This window comes from Epinephelus moara, chromosome 2, assembly GCF_006386435.1.
Source record: "Epinephelus moara isolate mb chromosome 2, YSFRI_EMoa_1.0, whole genome shotgun sequence".
Taxonomy (NCBI): domain Eukaryota; kingdom Metazoa; phylum Chordata; class Actinopteri; order Perciformes; family Serranidae; genus Epinephelus; species Epinephelus moara.
In genome coordinates, this window is record NC_065507.1 from 28,995,292 (window position 1) to 29,014,237 (window position 18,946).

An 18,946-nucleotide genomic window follows, 5' to 3' on the forward strand; every position below is an offset into this window, starting at 1 on the left:
AAACAAAATGGGGGGGCTAGAGAGCTAATTTCTTATCTAGGCCTAACCGCCATATCGATTTTTACTAAACTTGGTAGATATGTAGAACAGGACGCCTCAAAGTCACTGGAGAAATTTGACTCTAATTGGCAACTGGGTGGCGCTATAACAACAGAAAAACGCTTAAAAATGGCTAAAATGCGACCGATCACTGTGGCTCCCCCTGTGGCCCAATGTTTTTTTTTCCCCTTATTTTTGGTATGACTAAGTCATGGTATGGTATGCTGTACATAATCATGGAAACTGTCAGTGTGTCATTCTGTCAGTCAGTCATTCTGTCTGTCCCACGTTTTTCTGCTCACTGACGTGGTCAATCTATGTGAAACTGCACATAGGCATTGAGGATTGGCATAGGTAAAAGGTGACAAAGCTGCCAATGGGTATGGACTAGTTGTAATATAATATCGGCACAGCAGCACATATTGATTACTCCTTCTTTACACCAATAAGACTAACGAAGTCCTTTACCTTGACGTTTATGATCTGCAGACTGCCCAACTCCTGCAGGGACATGCGGGCGTCCTTTCCCAGCAGACTGACCCCATCCTTCAGCCAGCTGATGGAGGGGATGGGGTCTCCTGACGCCTGGCACTTCAGCAGTGCCACACTGTCCACCCCAAGGGTCTGATTGGATGGGCCTTGGCGAATGATGGGTGGTGGCCTGTCTGTGAGCACTGCGAGACAGAGACAATAATGTGAAGACATTATCCATACCATTCTGAGGTTCAGATGAAAATCAGTGTTCACATAAGGCACCCAACTGTAAAATAAACAGAGTGACAGCATTGATCATAAAATGCACTGGGGGTGGATGTGGGTCTCTATCATAAAGTAGACTATTTTCTCTGCAGGTCTTGTAATTGCACCACAGAACAATGACCATATCCTGTATTTCCAGGAAGCAGGGAGAGAACAGCTGAGTAGTGTTTTCTAGTTTCATTGATGTGGCAGAGGGATACTAAGCAGTTTCCAGTTACTGCCTGGGTAGCCGTATTTTTATACACTACTCTAGACTCTGTGGTGCAGTTTAGCGGTGAGACTCTTGCCTATTGACTCAGTGTGGTTCAGATAAATACTTCATTATGTGAAGCGAGGGGCACAATGAAAGGTGAGTTTCAAACGTGACTGAAAAGACCTCATGTTACTCGTGTGAGGTGTACACAGAGCGGAGAGTAGCATCTAAATTTTAACATCAAATTATCAGAAAAGATGATTTACAGTAGGTTCTAATTTCACTTTTGCTGAATACTAATGGTGGTGACTTCCATTTAAATGAGCAAATTCATTTGTTACAATGTGCCAAAAAAAAAGCCTGTGGCTTCCTTCAATGAAATAGTGGGTATGTCATAGGTGATCTCAGAGAGAGTTAGCACTCCAGCACGCAGGCAGTTTATATATTTAGAGTTGAATAATGTGGAGTCCCCCTGGCATCACAGAACCCACATTAATTAGAAGGTATGGATTAATGATGTCAGACCTGCAGGGGCTAATTACCAAGTCTACCTCAGTAACCTTTCAACACATTATCACACCCTCGTCTCCACCCCTATTTTCACTCCAGCAGCTACATCTGACAAAAGGAAGTGCTTCCAAGTAATACACTTGTGCTGTGCTGTTGTCACCCCTTGCTTTGGGTCACGAAAGACGGAAAGAGACAGAAAAACCCGATACATTATCTACCACAGGCCAAATGTTGCACATCCATTTCAATTATATTCCACTTATTGTTTTAGTCCTCTGGAATGTTTATATCAGGGCAAATGCAATCATATAAATAACAAAAAAGTGATAATGTAAATCAGACACTAAGCCAAGAGATGATTCAAAGCATCTGCTGCTAGCCAAGGACTCACTATGCTGCAGTGTGGTATTCTGTCTGCCAATGCTCTCATTTAAAGATTTACAGCAACATCATAAACTAGATTTAAGCCTTATGTTTCACTACTATATAGCCTGAAATATGTTTTGCATCCATGTTTGTTTACGGATGTTTTAAAGGAGCAGTGTGTAAGATTAGTGGGATTTTGCTCAGGTTTTTACCAGGAGCTGAATTATCTGCAGAAGCTTTTTCCTCTCCGAAACAAACTGACCTGGAGATTTCAACCGGTCAAAAAATGGAGTAAAGTAGTTTTACATTACAAATCAGCATTTCGCAGACACTGTTCCGCAAGTTGCTGACGGGCTGCTAGCCCAGCACCTAAGGTCCAGACATTCAGGAGGTTTTTATCAAGAGCTGAATTATCTGCAGGTCACTTCCAGGCGAATAAAGCAGTATCAGGTTGAAAAAAATCAGTGTTTTTCTGACGCTGTCAATGCAGAGAGGCTGCAAACTATGGCAGCAGACAAGAAAACACAAAAACGCAGATGGCCCTAACAAGAGCCAGTGTTTAATTTGTCCATTTAACATTGTGGTGCAAAACGGCAATCAATAAAAGAGGACCTGCTCCCTGTGCAAATATACTGTAAATGGCTCTTTCTAAGGTAACAAAGACACAACGGTTTTTATTTTCAGGTGATTATACACTAAAGAAAACATGCTAATTTATTTCATTTGTGCCAATATATCCCATACTCTCTAAATCCTACACACTGGACCTTTAAGTGAAGTTCATTCCGCAATTAAGAGAAGACAACATGCTATGACTAGTGATAGAAGCTACTGCCCACGTATGAGACATTACTAAGCCCAGGGATTTGATGCGCCTGATGTATGTGTTGATGGCATGTAGGAGTGACAGAGGGAGGAGGCAGAGCTCAACTAAGGCCCTGGGTCTCCGGATCAGGAATTTCTCATTACAGATTTCCTTGAACTCTACAGACTGTTGTCAGAGCTCGGGGCAGTAAATCACACGAAGACCGCGGCAGGTGTGGCCATGACCTCCCCCTGGCCCTCTTGTCCTCTTTCCTCCTCTCCCTCCTTTTCTTTTAGACCTGCCTAACACCCATCTTGCTAACATTTTCTATCGGTACTTGAAATGAAATGTTAACTGTTGATAAACCAGAGTATTTGGCTGTAATATGTGATGATATATTATTCTAGACAACTGAAGGACATGCCAGTTTTGTATGTGCAGTAGAACCATCCCCACTTCAGATGAAGAGTTGAAAAAAAGTAGTGCTTTTAATCTTTCTGCTAGCAGGTACTTCAACAGACATATGGGTGGCTGTCGATCTTGCCATCACAACAGCTGAGCAGATTAGATGCTCCCACACCTCACAGGACCACATAATTCATTCAACAGAAAACCATTGTCACTCACTCACTCACTCACTCACTCACTCACTCAATCATGTCCCCTCTCTTTCTCTGTGTCTCTTGCTCCTGCGGACTCCCTCCCTCGCACACACACTTGCACCTCGCCCACTCACACAAAACGCTGATTAAACTTGAACAGAACTCAAGGGCAATGTTTTATTTCCTTTCTGAAAGGAAAAGTAGAAAATGTTAATTAAATTGTGGCATGAAAAAAAATGAAACAAAGAGCGTGCTGCGAAAACACGGTAGCTGAAGGTCATGGACATACTGACATTTCTCAAACCGAAGCTGAATGTGTTCCTGCACGTGGAATAACAAAATAATAATCAGTTGTGCTTTCAAACTTTCCAATTCCAATATCAACTCAGCAAGACACGAATTGTGTTACAGTTTAACTATGGCAAACTAAAATCAGATTTCATTGCTGCAGGTATAAATACAGATATTAATTTGTTTGTTGAGGGGTAATTGTCTAAATGCAATGAATCAAACATGCATATTCAAAGAAAATCTGTGTTTTCATGCACCACCTTCACCACATTTACAGTGGTGCTAAGGCGTGTGCTCGTGTGCTGCAGTGTGCTGGCATGGAAGAAGTTACGCATCGGTTTTCCCTCACCATCTGTGACCTCCAGTTGAGCCTTGGCGAGGATACTGCCTGCAACGGTCAGGGCCTGGCAGATATAGTAACCAGCATCTGCCCGCTGCACAGATGAGATGGTGAGGTCTCCGCTGGGTGACACCGAGAAGCGACTGTTGGGCTGCTGGGGTTGGTTGGGAAAGAGCAAATTCTGCAGGAAGAGGTACAAACAGCCAATTAGCAAGAACATGGAACCAGTACGACCTGGAAATATTACAAAACATTCACACACCAGCAACCGCCACACTCACACATACACTGTGCACACTCATGTACACACACTATTACAGTACAGCTACAGTATGAACAATTTCATCTATCACTTGGTTAACCAACTTCGCAAAGTTCCCAACATGTACACAGTTTGACAACTTGGTTTCATACTTATTCTTGTGCCAAGCCAGAGGCTCCACTGTGTTATGAAGGCAAATTTTGCTCATGTTGGCTTCGTGACTACTTTCCTTTCTGCTTCAATTCCACAGCAGTTTTGAGCTGCTCTTTTACCCACAGAGACCACCCCATACGAGCTGGGCTTATGCTGAATATAATTATCTTTACAATAGAGAGAGGAATAATTAATCCCACATATGCCAGCGTAAACACGCGGGATCAGAGGACTGATGACACCTTTTTATTAGATATGCAGCCACTGTATCTCAGCTTTCTTTTTTTATATCCCTTTTTTCTTATGATCTCCAAAGGTCCCTGCAAATACATTAGCTGGATTTAATTACACCTAATCACTTTAATGCAACAAATTATGTTGTTTTTTGAAATTAGGCTCCACGCATCTCTAGCACACGAGACACTCCATTATCCTCAAGTGTAAGAAAAAGACCTTTCTGCCATTTAATTACTGAATTAGCTTTAATTTGTTCTCTCAACAAATACCTTCATACTTTTTATACGTCAGTGTAGGTGAGGTACAGACAGTACCAATAAACACAGGAACAGAGACAAGTGCAGATATGGTGAGGGCGTGCAACTGCTTGTAGAAAAGTACATTCATTTCAAAAGGCTCAGCTTTAATGACAATGTGAGACGCACGCCGGATATAAATCTGCTCTATCTGAACAAGCTCATAACATTACTCAGTGTTCCTGAGTCACAGGCTTTAGGTCACACATTGGTGAGGGGTAAAGTGGGTGAGTGTTACGCCAAATGTTTGTGTGAGCGTGTCTGACTTCTGTTCACTCTTTTAAGAGAACTTTTCTGTAATTGTTGGCCCGCAGGCTACGTGTGTGTGTGTTTGAACCATAGCCAGAGCTGAATCATATCTCTGGCTCATCTACAAGCCCCAACAGGCTCCTAATTGGCACTGTTGTCGAGCGTTGTGAGGACACCCAGGTATTTGAATGGGTTATCTGCTTGAGTGAGGGATAGGATCGTTCTTATCAGTGCAGGGTCACGGGAAACCGATTAGCACTTTGCCAGGCACACTGTCGTTTGGCGCTCCTGAGAACAAAGGTGTATCTGTGTCTGTAGTAAAGATACTGATGACAGATAGTGTAGTTTGCAGTGCCATGTGTATGTGTGTGTGCGTGTGTGTGTGTGTGTGTGTGTGTGTGTATATGCAGGGCAGGAGAATCGTAAGTACTCAGCAATTGTGCATACAGCCGGGAATCCAAACAAAGTGCTGAGTGTTGATAACACTACACGTACTATAGATAACAAAAGCTGCCGACTGAGAGAACAATATATTTTCACATGTAAGAAATAATGCAAAAAAAGCAATAAAAAAGATAAAATGTTCTCTACAATCTGGGTTATGTGAGGTTGTTTGCTCCTACCTGACTGCCCTCCTTCTGCCAGAACACAGCAGGCTGAGGGTTTCCTTTGGTTTCACATGGGAAGGTGGCAGTGCGGCCTTGAGCCACAATTTGGTCCCTTGGGCGGATGACAAACTGAGGTGCAGCTGAAGTGAAAGGGCAAAAACACCAGTGTTAGTAGACCAGTAGTACACAGTGAGGACAAACACCAGAGCTGGAAATTATCAGGGCTCAGGCAAAAACAAGCAGTATATCACACGGTCAAATCAAAATGGGAGTGCCGTACAGAGCTTCCATGCAGCATTATATCTGTTTTTTGCTCTCTAATGGCTCTGAACAGAGGAAGGACACCGATGCCTATCGTTGCCATGGTAACCAGGTTGGCCATTCATCCAGGTGAGGCTGAGGCTGAATGAATGACAGTCACATTGACATTCACAAGGGGAGGCGCCTTGGTCACAATGGCGTTTAGATCTGAGACAACACAAAGGCACACCCATGCCCTGGAAACATCCAAAACTATGAACAGGTACAGACAGAAAAGGGTTAATCATGTCTGGTTTTCCATGTGCGAGATATACTCTGTATCAGAATGCATCTCGTATAAAAGTCATGACCTGAAGTGACTCAGTACTTGTGATCAAAGCTGTATCAACAGTAAGTGAGAGACAGAAAAGACCATTTCTGCGTTTACCACACTTGAAGCTAACACCTCTCCATCAAATAGAGAAAAGGCTTGAAAAGCTATCAAACTTTGAAATCGTAGTGTGAAGCTTTCTCAGTCAATATTCACGACTCCATCAGGAGCCAGACCAGTTGTCACACACTCGCAGTCGGGACAGAGTGAGACATTTCTGACTGACAACTTGGCAGAGGCAGTTCAATAATAAAGAGAGAGAGGAGTTTGCAGATTAGATGCAGTTTCTTTTGGTGCGCTGCCTCTCTTTGCTCTCAGACCGTTCCCTGATGGTAGCTTAGGGATGCAGAATTCCATACCCCCCCTTCCTCACATTTCTACATGTTCAAGGGACAATTAACAAGCAAAGGCTGATGAATCCAAGTGCATAGCTGGGATAATGATGGGATATAGTGTGTTTCCTTTCCCATGATGGACTTTATTAATTAACACCTACAAAGATGTTAATATTTGAGCAACTGACTTAAAATAATCATAAACTACAGTGTGCTGCATATGGCTGACAATGGATCACAGCAGAGAAGCAAAGAAGACATTAACATCCTTAAGCCCCTTTCACACATGCACTGCAAACCTGACATTATCTATACATTACTCAGAGAAGATGCACGTGAGAATACAAATGTCCAAATCAGTTGGATCACACATTAAACAGACTTTACCCTGTTGGCTCTCTAGTCCAAAGTCTGTGTAATTTCTGATTAAGCTCATGTTTGAGTATAGCAGGTCATTGTCCGGAGAATTCACAGTGAGCAAGTGGGCGTGTTGATGATGTTTCTATTATGCGTCACCCAAAACAGAAAGAAGATAAACATCTGAGGGTGAAGAAGAAGGCTAACTGAAGATGTCTAACTGGATAGATGACGAGATTAAGGAAGTTCTGGAGGTAAGGGCCGATGCCGAACTCGTCAGACGAATTCAAGGAACAGAAAGAGACTCTGTTGTTCATGACCAAATCACAGGCCAGCTATGTGACTGTGGTGTAATCTACATCACGTCCTGCTTCCTGCACACTCTACCCAGACGCCACACTTCGCCTAAAACAGATGATTTTTCAGTAGGTGAGTTGAGCACGCTTCTTATACAGATGATCCCCTGTTGTGTGCTACATGTGTGAGAGAGAAACTCCATACATGTCCGGACCTGATTCTCAAGACAATGTCCGAAGTTCACATAAGAAGAAAAGCACAAGACCACAGCCTACCTTTATGAACTGCCAGTAACCTACACTCACATTTCTCACGCAGTTGCCCTATTCTAATAATATACACAACAGCACAATACCACCACCGTTATCTCAGCTGCAAAACTAAATCTCTGAAAATGTCTAAACTTTGACATAACAATGTGATTTACTCCATGACCCAAGACCTCGACTTGTTTATTTTATGATTGTCACTGGGGGTCTTTGTTCCACGTCTGCCAAGATAAAAAAATCAACAACACATCCCTTAAAGGAGGAAACATGGCTCCTGCAGAGATAATGAAAGCCAACACGTTAATGACTCAGAGTAAGTGCAGACAATGGATAGAAGAGCCCACTTTCTTTACAGAAGTAACACGAGAGATTAACAATTTTTTATAGATTTTATAGATTGTTGTAAAATTTCATGACAAAAGAAAGAATTGTTGCAATGCAACATCTTGCACCCTTTCTGTTTCTTTGATTTCTTTGTAAGTCCTTTCACTGACAAGCCAGCTGGTTCCAGTAAGGCCAAACTCTTCCCATTTGGCTGGTTTCTCCATGTAATCCCTTTTTGGGGGTGTGTATTTGTCAAAGATACACACAGTTGGGAATGGTACAGATGGCTACAGATTTACTGCCTTCCCGTTTGGCCTTCTGCAGCTTGGATATCTTGTGGCTCTCACAATGCTGGGCCTGATACAGAGCTCCTAAATCATGCTCTGGCAAGGACTCAGTTCCCTCCCTTCACTTCCTCTGCTCTGTTCCATCCCACACACTGCATTACTAACTACTCGCTAAAAATATGGTTTAACACCTTACAGACTGGTCCCTATCAATGCATCCCCTCATCTATTCTCACACTCTCTTCATCAGTGTCTCTTTCTTTTCTGTTCTAACAGGCTCTTGTTGCACACAAAATCAACTTTCATTTATAGGTAAGCGTTTACCCAGCTTATTTCAATATCCATGATGCTAAATACTGTCAAACGGAATTATGGTATGTGAATGTTTTTGAGGTTTATAATTGGCTTGTGCTTGTAAGGATGATTGTTTTCAGCTGGATGTCAGAAACAAAAATTTGCTGTTCAGCTACATTTCACCAAACTTAATAAAAGAAAGAAATCTGTTTGTGAATCATCTTTAGTGGAGCCAACAACTTTGCATCATCGAGCTTTTTGTAACTGAGATACCCTAATTAAGTCAGTATGTTTCCTATTGCACTTGACTGTTTGAACATTTGATACCAACTCCACTGTTTGGATATGAATGAAGTATCTACCAGCCGAACTGTAGCTTCCTGGTGGCCTGGGATTAACCTTGGGCTCATTCTGAACCTGTGGCACTACTTTCAATCTCCCTTTCTATATTTCAAATTACATGGGAAAAGGAATAAAATAGTGAAAGGAAATCTGAGGGGGTAGACCTTAAAAACAGAGAGGGAGGCCCAGAGAGAAGAAGAGATCAAAACCTCAGACAAATCAAGAGGAAGTCAGTGTGTAACAGTTTCACAGCTTGGCTCAGGGGGTTAGCTCACCCTGGCCCTGTTTTTGATTTGGAGACCCTTAATGACATGTGAGAGTCTCCTTCCTGTCCCCTCCTAAGGAAACACATGAACAGGCACCCATATTTAATTCATGACAAGCCACATCTGCCTGGTTTGGAGAAGGCTCAGCATAAAAGTCAGTCAGGGTGAAAATGGACAGAGAGACAGACATCCATACAGTTCACCCAGACACACAAACTCAGAAGCATTTCTTCCACCTTTTAAAATCCCACATTCAATCATATTTTATTCAGAAGTCGACGGCAATTACTGTCTCCTCCCACAGGCAGAGTGAATGTGTAATTTCCTCCATCTTCTTGAAAGCTGACAGTTTGACAATCGCAGAACAGCCACTGTTGTTTTGGCAACCAAAGTCTTGCCACTGAGGCAGTGTCTGGGTTTTGCTGCCAGTCAAGCCTGTCTCAACAAACACTTCTGCCATTCTTTCCCTCTCCATTCTTTGTCCCAACGAGTGTTTCTTATACCTGCATTCCTCCTGTTTCTACCTTCAAGAAACACACCTTTCTCTCCAGATGCCCATTTTCACTCACTTCCTCTCACAATTTAACAACTTAAGTGTATCATATTTGGTTCAGCCTTAACCTTCTCCCAACCTATAGGGAAATACAATGGGATTCGAGGCTCTGTGTTGTGGGGCTCAGAGGGAGAGAAGCTCATCCAAAACAAACAGATCTCAGCTTTGTGTTCCAAAAACCCACAGATGGCCTCAAGACTTGCAAGTTAAACACGTCCTGGACCATATGAGATGGCAGTGTCTGAGACTATCAGACTACCAGCCCAATCCGTCATTATAAAGGACGGCGTCTACAATCTATAGAGCCTTCAGTTTAGAGCTGCACAGGTAATGCAAACTTTGAGTTAATGTAGTTGATCAATCTGTGCTGTAGGACCGTGTCATTGAAACCTACACCACTTCAATCAGCTACCAGTGGATGTCAAGCATAAGATACAAATACAAACCTACAAAAAGAATGTGCATTTTGCAAAGGCAATTATTTAGTATTTTGTGGCTGTTGTTCACCCTGTGAAATATACACTGAATGACCTATTAAGTAAGGCTTTCTCTATTTGAAAAAAAAATGTTGCTTGGATAAGTTGCTCTATTATAACACCATGTTGATATAGACTAAACACTGTCAGTAATTATGAAGTTTGTTGACATGTATTTTAAGTAATTCTATATATTTAATTAAGTTCAAAACATATATGGACACTCAGAAAACATAGAAGCTGTATGAAAATAATTCCATTAGAACTTGGTCTTTTATGTTGGGTATGTATAATATTAAATCAACAAACAGACCTGGTGCATTAGGCTATTAGTGTTTTAGTAATCCAGGTAGTGCTGTAAAATCTACACAGACTACAAAACTATTTGCACACAGTAATTTTGAGGGTACACAATGTGATGTAACACCTGTGTTAGTTAAATACAGTAATGTTAAAGCAATGGTAACTGATTGTCAAGCAGCAGTCAAATGCAATAATGCATATGGAGAGGCCATGCAGGATGGGATCAAATCAGAAGGATGGGTACTTACCCACGGGGCGAGCTGGAGACACAACAATGGAGGAGTGGATACACAAAAGAAACAAATTAAGACATGGACGCACAAACATATAAAACAACAAAGGACAAACAGAACAAACATAATGAAATAAGACAAAAAGAAATCAAAGTCAGAATGAATGACATGTTGCGTTGAGGCCAACACATTTCTGGCACAAGGTAAGCATGGCAGGGAGGATCCAGTAGCTTTTGCCCACTGTCTACTGGACAGTTTTATTGAAAAGCTCAAAGCATCTGTTTCTCAGACACCTGAATGTTAAAGGCAGTCTGATATGAGCGACCCCTGTTGGTCAGAAATCTTCAATTGCATTTAAAAAGCCAATTCAACTTGTTAGAGGCAAAAATACTACTGGACCTTCGCTGTCTGCATTAATGAAATCTACTGTTCTACGGATGGTGTTTGTTATAGCAAGGCGAGGGTGTGTTTATCACTAGTGCTGATGGACAGAGCAGAAAGAAAAAGGAAGAGAGAGAGCAAATTTAGAATGAAAACAGCATGTCGGTGTCATCCAGAGACTGAAGCTCTTGAAAGCCCACTCTCTATCCAGGAGAGCTGGTGCAGGTAGTGTTTCCTCTGTGATGATGTATGCATCCTCACCGATAACTCAAACACTTGCTACTTCTACAAATCCACTTTCCAAGAAGAGAAGTCAGCCTAGACCTTGTTTTAACTCCCTCTGGCCCCCTGTGTTGCTGTAAAATGCTCCACAGAGACCTTAAACACTTGGGTTTGATGGGAAGAAGAGTGGTGAAAAAAGGGAAAATTATGGTTAGAATGTTTTTATTAACCTTGCAAACCCCAGGTGTGGGACTGGCGGTGTGCACCAGTAATCTGTGAAATGGCTTTGCTGACTGGGTGGTTACAGCATGGAGGGTAGCGTGGCTAGCAGACCACCACAACAGGGTTGGGGTTGGGGGGTGGGGTGTTGGAGTGTGTCGACGCTGCACTTGGCAATGTAAATAATTAAACAGATTCATAGACTGTCTACATCTTTCTTTCCTGTGAGAGTCAGCATTCTGGGTTTCCATTTGTATAAAGGGGACCCTATGGAGTAAAATGTCAATCTAAACCCCACATTTGTGAACAGGTACAATAACTGCATGACTTCTCTAAGTGTTGTCACATGCTAGCTAATGTGAAAACATAACAAAGAACCAAGGTGTTGCGTACCTCTGACTGTGAGAGAGGCGGAGGCCTCCAGCTTGCCCACGCGGTTTTCTGCCACACAGGTGAACGTGCCCTCGTCGTTAATGGAAGCCTTCTTCACTCTCAGCACATAATCGTCCTTGTCATACTTGATCTCATACCTGTCAACAGAGACGTAACATCATGAAATTGAGGTGTTCAGCATAAAATGAAAATACTGTGAATTCAGAGACATTAACCTCGTGACGAATAAGACATGCTTCAGTATTTCACCTACGCCCGTTGAGCTGTAGCCGTATAAAGTTTATTTCCTCTTAGAGAGAGAGAGGGTACACAGAAGCACAACTGTTCATTCTGATAAATGGAGATTGTAAAGGGGAGGATCAATTATTCAACAATGACACACAGTACACAGAGAGGTGTGCGTTCAGTTGGAACCCTCAAAACTCGTTCAATATTCATGAGATGTGTCTCTCTGAGTGTGTGCGTGTACAACTGTGCCTTTGTGCCTTAACAACACATGCATGAATGTTTAGTTGCAATAACTCTATACACAGCTACACCTTCTCATTGTAAAGCAACTGACTGAATCAATACAGCAACTTTAATAAGGCAAAGTTGGCCCTAATTTCAATTCCACTGCTGTAGTCAAATGTTTGTGTTTATGTGTTTGCAGATGGTCGTATGTGTGCCTAGACCTGTATGAATTGCATGGCAGTTGACAGGGGGATGCTTCTGGTCTGGTTTGTTGTTCCAGTCTGTAATTGAAGGGGGTGCTGGCCCGGGAGTGTGTAAGCAGTGAGCTGGCGGGGGTGGTGGGGCTGTGCAATGGTGGTCTGTCAGCTTGACAACCTTCTGCTGTCCACAGTCTGTCACTCACAGACACTGAGAACAGGGCTGAGATGAACAGATAAAGGGCCACTCAATGAGAGCTTGACACTATGTTTGCCCCTTTAAAGTCCCTGTGTAGAATTTTAATACAGTTATAGAATATGATTATAGAAGGTCCAGTGCGTAGGATTTAGGGTGGATATACTGGCAGGAATAGAACACAATAAGTATGTTTTTTTTAGTGTTTTTTTAGTGTATAATCACCTGAAAGTAAGAATCATTGTGTTTTCTTTACCTTAGAATGAACAGTTTATATCTACATAGGGGGCTGGTCCTTGTCCACAGAGATCGACATGTTGCACCGCCATGTTTCTACAGTAGCCAAGAATGGACGAACCAAACACTGGCATTACACAGTGTCGTTACTGGTCCATTTGTCTTGGAGAAGAAGAGACCTCTGCGGATAATTCAGCTCCATGTAAAAACCTCCTTAGCATCTGGATCTTAAGTTATCAGAGACAAAAGGTGAGCACACATTAGCAAGTGGTGTGCTAATGGCCAGTCTGCAATGAGCCTTACAGCATCAGAGAAACACTAATTTGTAACATGAGCTGCTTTATTAAGTGTTTTGACTCATTTAAATCACCAGGTTCATCTGTTTTGGAGGAAGAGACCTCTGCGGATGATTTGGCTCATGGTTATAACCTCCTGAACAATGAACACTGAAGAAATCCTCACTGGGGGTTCATGGTTGGCACACAGAACCTGTTTAATCTAGTTGCAATCTGCAGTCCTCACAGTTTGATGCCACTAAATCCTCGCACTGTTCCTTAAAAAGTTCATAGAAAAAAAATCCACAATGAGGGTAAAATTGGTGCAGCCGATGCTTTGCTTTCAGCCTTTCAATCTGTGCCCCACAGTCTGCCACAGTGTCTTTTTTGATATTACCACTTGGAGCGAAAAGTCAGAACTTTTTAAATCCACACAGGGGCTTTAAAGGACAAGCGGGATATTATATAATCCATTTATTATAGCTCACTCCTCTGTGCCATAAAACTCCAAACTTGTACTCCAACAACTATTAAAAACACATAAAAGAACCAAGAGTAGGGATGTCTGCCCAACATGGAGCTAACTCTTCAGAGATTGAAAATGCAGTCACAGAGTTGTTTCAGAGCAAACTACACAGGCCATGTTCATTGTAATGAAGAAATATGCCACCTGGTGCAACAGTATGACTCTTTTATGTGCTTTTATTAGCTTTCAGATGACAATAGAGCTCTGTGGCACAGAGGAACACGCTGTATTAGGCTTCAGATGATACTTGTTAGGTGGATACATTTTTGGTTTTGGTCTCTTCAGGGGAACTGCTGGTCATTAAAAAAAGATAAAGAAGCAGGTTAAATGTGATGTTTGTACACATGAAGGTGTGTAACTGTTTACTGAGGATAATACATTGGACTATTAGATATGGCAACAAAATATGATTTACAGTGATACTTTCCGATGTGACTTTAGAGTAACATTACGCCATGGTCCATTTCCCTCGGAGTGGGAAAGACCCCTCTGCTCGACCATCAGGTGTACCGATGGCTGCTTGCCACTGGCAGCTGCAAAATTAATCTGTCCTGTCTATCCATGTCTTTTTTTTTTCACCCGCTGTTATGACATTTCCTGAGCAAGCATTCAAAGGCAGCTTTATTGAAGCACATTCCTCAACTCTGACTGCCAGTTCCTCCTCTCCACACAGGTACTTAAGGAGCCATAATGATTATTTGACTGAGTCATGACTGAATGCTTTGTTCTAGAGAGAGGGGATGTACAGTTCAGGTAATGGTGGGGGACATGAATAAAGCATTTGTTGTTGAAACTGAATGATTGGCATCCAAAGGAATGAGACCGCACCTTTTGGGACCAGCCTTTTTGTAAGATGAAAAACAAACAAGCTAATAGAGACAGTATCATCCCATACCCTGCCTCCGGCTAGAATAGGGAGCTCAACATGAACTACTGACTTTCAAGAGGAGATGGAGATAAGTGAAAGCGTGGCAGGGACAAGTTAGGGCTTAGGGAAAACACCATGACCCCTAATGAACTGAGCAAGTGAACAAGCTAATTTTTACCAGCATTTTCAAACAACCTAACCTAAACAGCTCGGGCGACGAACACCAACATGTTGATGTTATGGTTTGCCATGTTCACCGTGAGTTTAGCGTGTTAGCATGTTAACATCTGCTAATTAGCATGAACACACAGTACAGCTGAGGCTGATGGGAATGTTAATAGTTTTATAAATACTTAGTCATAAAGCAAAGTCACGGATACATTGAAATTTTTGACTTCATGTTGGCACAGTATAAAAAGTTCAGGGTTTACCAAAGTCATTGAGAATCATCCTCTCTGTACCACGAATGTCTGTACCAAAATTGGGTACTGCCAGCTTTCCAACCATAATTTCAAAGCCACCATAATATGAAAAATGTCCCACTGGACTGAAAGCCAATTTGTATGACAGCCTGTTATCCCAAAGCGAATGCTAATTGTTCTGAAGGGGCTTTTTGACAAAATTCCTACACAGAAGCACATGGCTAATTATTATGCAGAATGATGTCTACTGCCTTCTGACTTCTGCCTCTAATGGCTTGTACTGGACTGCCTGCATTGGCTGGGTTCGTTAGATTAAGGAGTGAGATTGGATAAGGTTTAAGTAATAATATCAGGGCAAGCCAATCAAAGGCAGAGTAGGGCAGGTTACACCACAGTAGAAGGGTCCACTGAAATTATTCTGCATAACAATTAACCAGGTGCTTCTGTTTGGGAGAGTGTATAGAGAATTTTCTGAGAAATGGCCCTTCAGAGCAAAGGCTGTTTGTTTTCAGGACAGAGGGCTGTTGTACAAATGGACTTTTGGTCCAAAAGGGTTTAGTTTTTCAGACAATTGAGACTTTGGAATAGTGGGCCACCGGAACAATGGCATGGCATCCAAATGTCATAATAATTAATCCAACAGTGACTGATATATTTCATGTAAAAGAGGCAATAGAGTCCATTTTCTTATTCATGAATATATTTTCAGATATTCTTAGCAATCCATCCGATACATTTTGAGATTTTTCAGTCCAGATCAAAGTGTTGGATTGACCAACTGAATCACAAAGTGACATTGCCTTCCAAAGAGCCATGCTACTTTCATGGCTAAAAGGGATGTTGGTGTGTGAGATTACAGAAATACTGGGCTAAATGCTCCTCCAACAATGTACAATTAAGTATGATAGCCTATTGTTTGCTAGTTACATGCCAACGCTAGCTAGCTAGCAGCAGACTTACCAAAAAGTTAGTAGCTAAACAGTTAATCACAAACAACAACAGGAAATATTGGGACTATGCAGTATGATATATGCTTTCACTTAATTTTGCTCTTTCTATTTATGTTAAAGGTAGCCTATACTATGCATGACAGTTGATTTCCGCTTGTAAACCATGCTCGCCAGCGAAAGTAAAAGTAAAAGCCAACGTAAGATTCACTCCTGTTTGGCATTTTGCCTCTCTATTTTCACATTTTTCTGCACTTTGTCTCTAAGAAGCTGATGCTGATTATGCAACCAGGTGCCAAACCAGATGCTGATTATGGTCTGGCACCCGGTCGCTACCTTTTTATAAAGCCTCGACCTCACTTGAGTGCTGAGTGCTGTTACGGTTAGGGTAAACAACCCTAACACAGCAAATACGAAAATACAGGCAGAGGGCAGAGTCTCAGCAGATAAATACACCGCCACACACTTCCAGTGGGTCATAAGTAATGATTGAGAACAATTACCTCTACATAAGTCTATACATTGTATTTTAGGAATCCTTTGTAGTGTATCTTTATGAGCAGGCTGTTGAAGATATTGTGATAACTAACAGAAACACAAACAGTTCACCTGCTCATACAGGTCCCTACAGCCCGACAACTGCATGACTTGCCTTGCCTTGCAGATAACCCACATACTGGACAACATGCTTATTGTTCCTGGTCCCGTCTCCATCAATCTCTCAAAACACAACCTCAGGCTGGTCTATGACTTATTAGTGGGAAACATGAGCCCAATCAATCTGTAATCAACTTCCTATATGGAATCAGCCTAGATGACAAGATGAGTGGAAAAACTCAGGGATAAGAGGCAGTTGTGGCCACACACACGTTAGTACACACAGAAAGGGAACAGTAGCTCTTTATTGAGACTGGATTGGGGTAGAGCTCTGTTCTCTATTAGAGGAGGAATGTAATTGCACATGTACAAGGGCTGTGGAGAGGATAGGAGAGCCAAGTTCACTCTCCCTCCTTTTCAACTAGAAAAAAAAGGCACACTGTACACACACACTCATGCAGAGAACAAAGTATACAATCATCCAACACATATCCACACATGTGCAGAGTCATTCACTCATGCAGGGAGATGAGGAGTGATGGGAATGTAAGCAAATGCCAAGACAAAGCAGCATTTTTCTGGGTTGTCAACTTGATGTGTTTGCTGCACGGAGACGGCTGTGCAAAGATGACAACTTTATTGGACGCACTTTGAAAGTATTACATCTCAAAGATCCTTTAGAGCATCTTGGAGGATTTGCCTTGAAGAGTGTCTGTCAGGAACACACTCACCCGTGTTCCACCTTCAGACTTGTGCCAATTCACCCACATTAAGAGAATCTTATCTCTGGGTTGTGTGGACGATACACAAAGTGACTCAACCTGAGAGGATCTTATCTGCCTCGCCTCAGTGTGTACATGAATGGGGCCGGCGGTAAGGACGAGGGTCGTGTGCCAACTCTGAGCCCATGAGTCAGACTCAAGATACAACAAGAGGACTAATTCCAGCCTGCTCTCTGGCCTGACACAAAGTCCCCTCTCTGCTCCATTTCATTCTGACAGGCTGATCCAGTTTCACACCATCTAACTGCTACTTTACCGCATCCCGATCAAAAGAGCTGGAGTCTACCTGTCCGAGCCTTGTCACCCATGAGAGAGAATCAATTAACCACTATCGCTTCTCATCTTCTTTCTGTAAGGCCTTTAGTCACAGCTCCACTCCCCCTCACGCCTTAGGGGGGTTCAGGGCCTTCTAATCAGTCCGACTCACATTCATCACCTTATCCCAATTAATCAAAGATCGATTCGGGCAGATTCATACCCTCGTGGTTAGGCTGAGGGCTTGTGCCAAGCAAAATGAACCTACATTTGCCTTTAAAAGAGTTACTTCTCTCCAGTGACACAGAGAAGGTGTCAGCAGTGTTACTTAGTTAGTGGTGTGGAGCAGACACCATGGTTGTACTGCAAAATGTTGCAGAGACAGAAAAAAAATAATAAAAAAACAACAAAGCACAGCTCATTGGCCAGTGCCTGGAAGCCACTCTTTCTCTATTTGTGAGCGTGTGTGTGTTTCTGAAGAACAAAGGGTGCACAGACACCAAAAGCACAGAGAAAGTCAAATGTATATACTGAGGTCGTCATTTGTACTTTCTTAGCAGTCGAGAGGTATTTTTCTATCGCTCCTACAAGATAAAAGAAAAGCGTGGATACATAATGAATGATCAGCGGCACATCTTACTAATTTATGTAATACCAACATTTCTGTATTCTCTATTATAGACCGTGAATTATTATTTTATTGGCCTTTGCTGTTGACACAACGTCAATAAACCTTTAAGATGAAACACTACTGATCATCCCACTGTCATTCCACTCACCAACGCCCTCACACATGCGCTCTCATAAATACCAGATGTATCCACTTATATATCAGGGGAAGTAATGGAGACAGGAACCATAGCCCTCCGTCTCTTCGTTCTGCTGAGCTGCAGAGGTGAGAAATCACTGAAACTGGATGGTCAGCATAACACAGGCGCTCCTGTCACACCAGCTTTAACAGCTCTCTCAAATAGAGTGACCCCCACGCCTCTATCATACACAAACCTGCTCACACACATGCACACACCAGGAACGGATTGAGTCAGAAAGAAAGGCTTTTCTGTTGAATGTTGCGCAGGGGTGGTGCTGTAGAGGTCAGCAGGGACAGGGGGCCTGAATACTGATAGACTGCAAGACCAAAGGGGTTCTGATAAGGCACAGGAGAGGGCACAGGGGTCCAGAGCGGAGGGAGAGGGAAACCAAAGGAGGGAAAGACATGGGCCACACACTGAGCTGGTAGCCAGTAGGAGATAACACACACCGCCCAAGTCTTCTCACTGGGATTCATAGACTATGGCA

At 42.5% G+C, this 18,946-nt stretch overlaps 1 protein-coding gene across 10 annotated transcripts in view; it reads right to left on the bottom strand.

Annotated features, from left to right (window-relative positions):
- robo2 (roundabout, axon guidance receptor, homolog 2 (Drosophila)) overlaps nt 1-18,946 on the bottom strand; it is a 183,782-nt gene that overhangs the window by 53,805 nt on the left and 111,031 nt on the right. For 7 of the 10 annotated variants that reach the window (XM_050062743.1, XM_050062724.1, XM_050062733.1 and 4 more), the window contains exons 6-10: nt 11,893-12,029; nt 10,693-10,704; nt 5,726-5,850; nt 3,915-4,086; nt 508-713 (exon numbers count right to left, since the gene is read on the bottom strand). In XM_050062743.1, coding sequence (XP_049918700.1) covers nt 508-713; nt 3,915-4,086; nt 5,726-5,850; nt 10,693-10,704; nt 11,893-12,029 — 652 coding nt within the window. The remainder of the gene's footprint in view (nt 1-507; nt 714-3,914; nt 4,087-5,725; nt 5,851-10,692; nt 10,705-11,892; nt 12,030-18,946) is intronic. The other 3 variants (XM_050062718.1, XM_050062791.1, XM_050062774.1) reach the window with 1 other exon arrangement.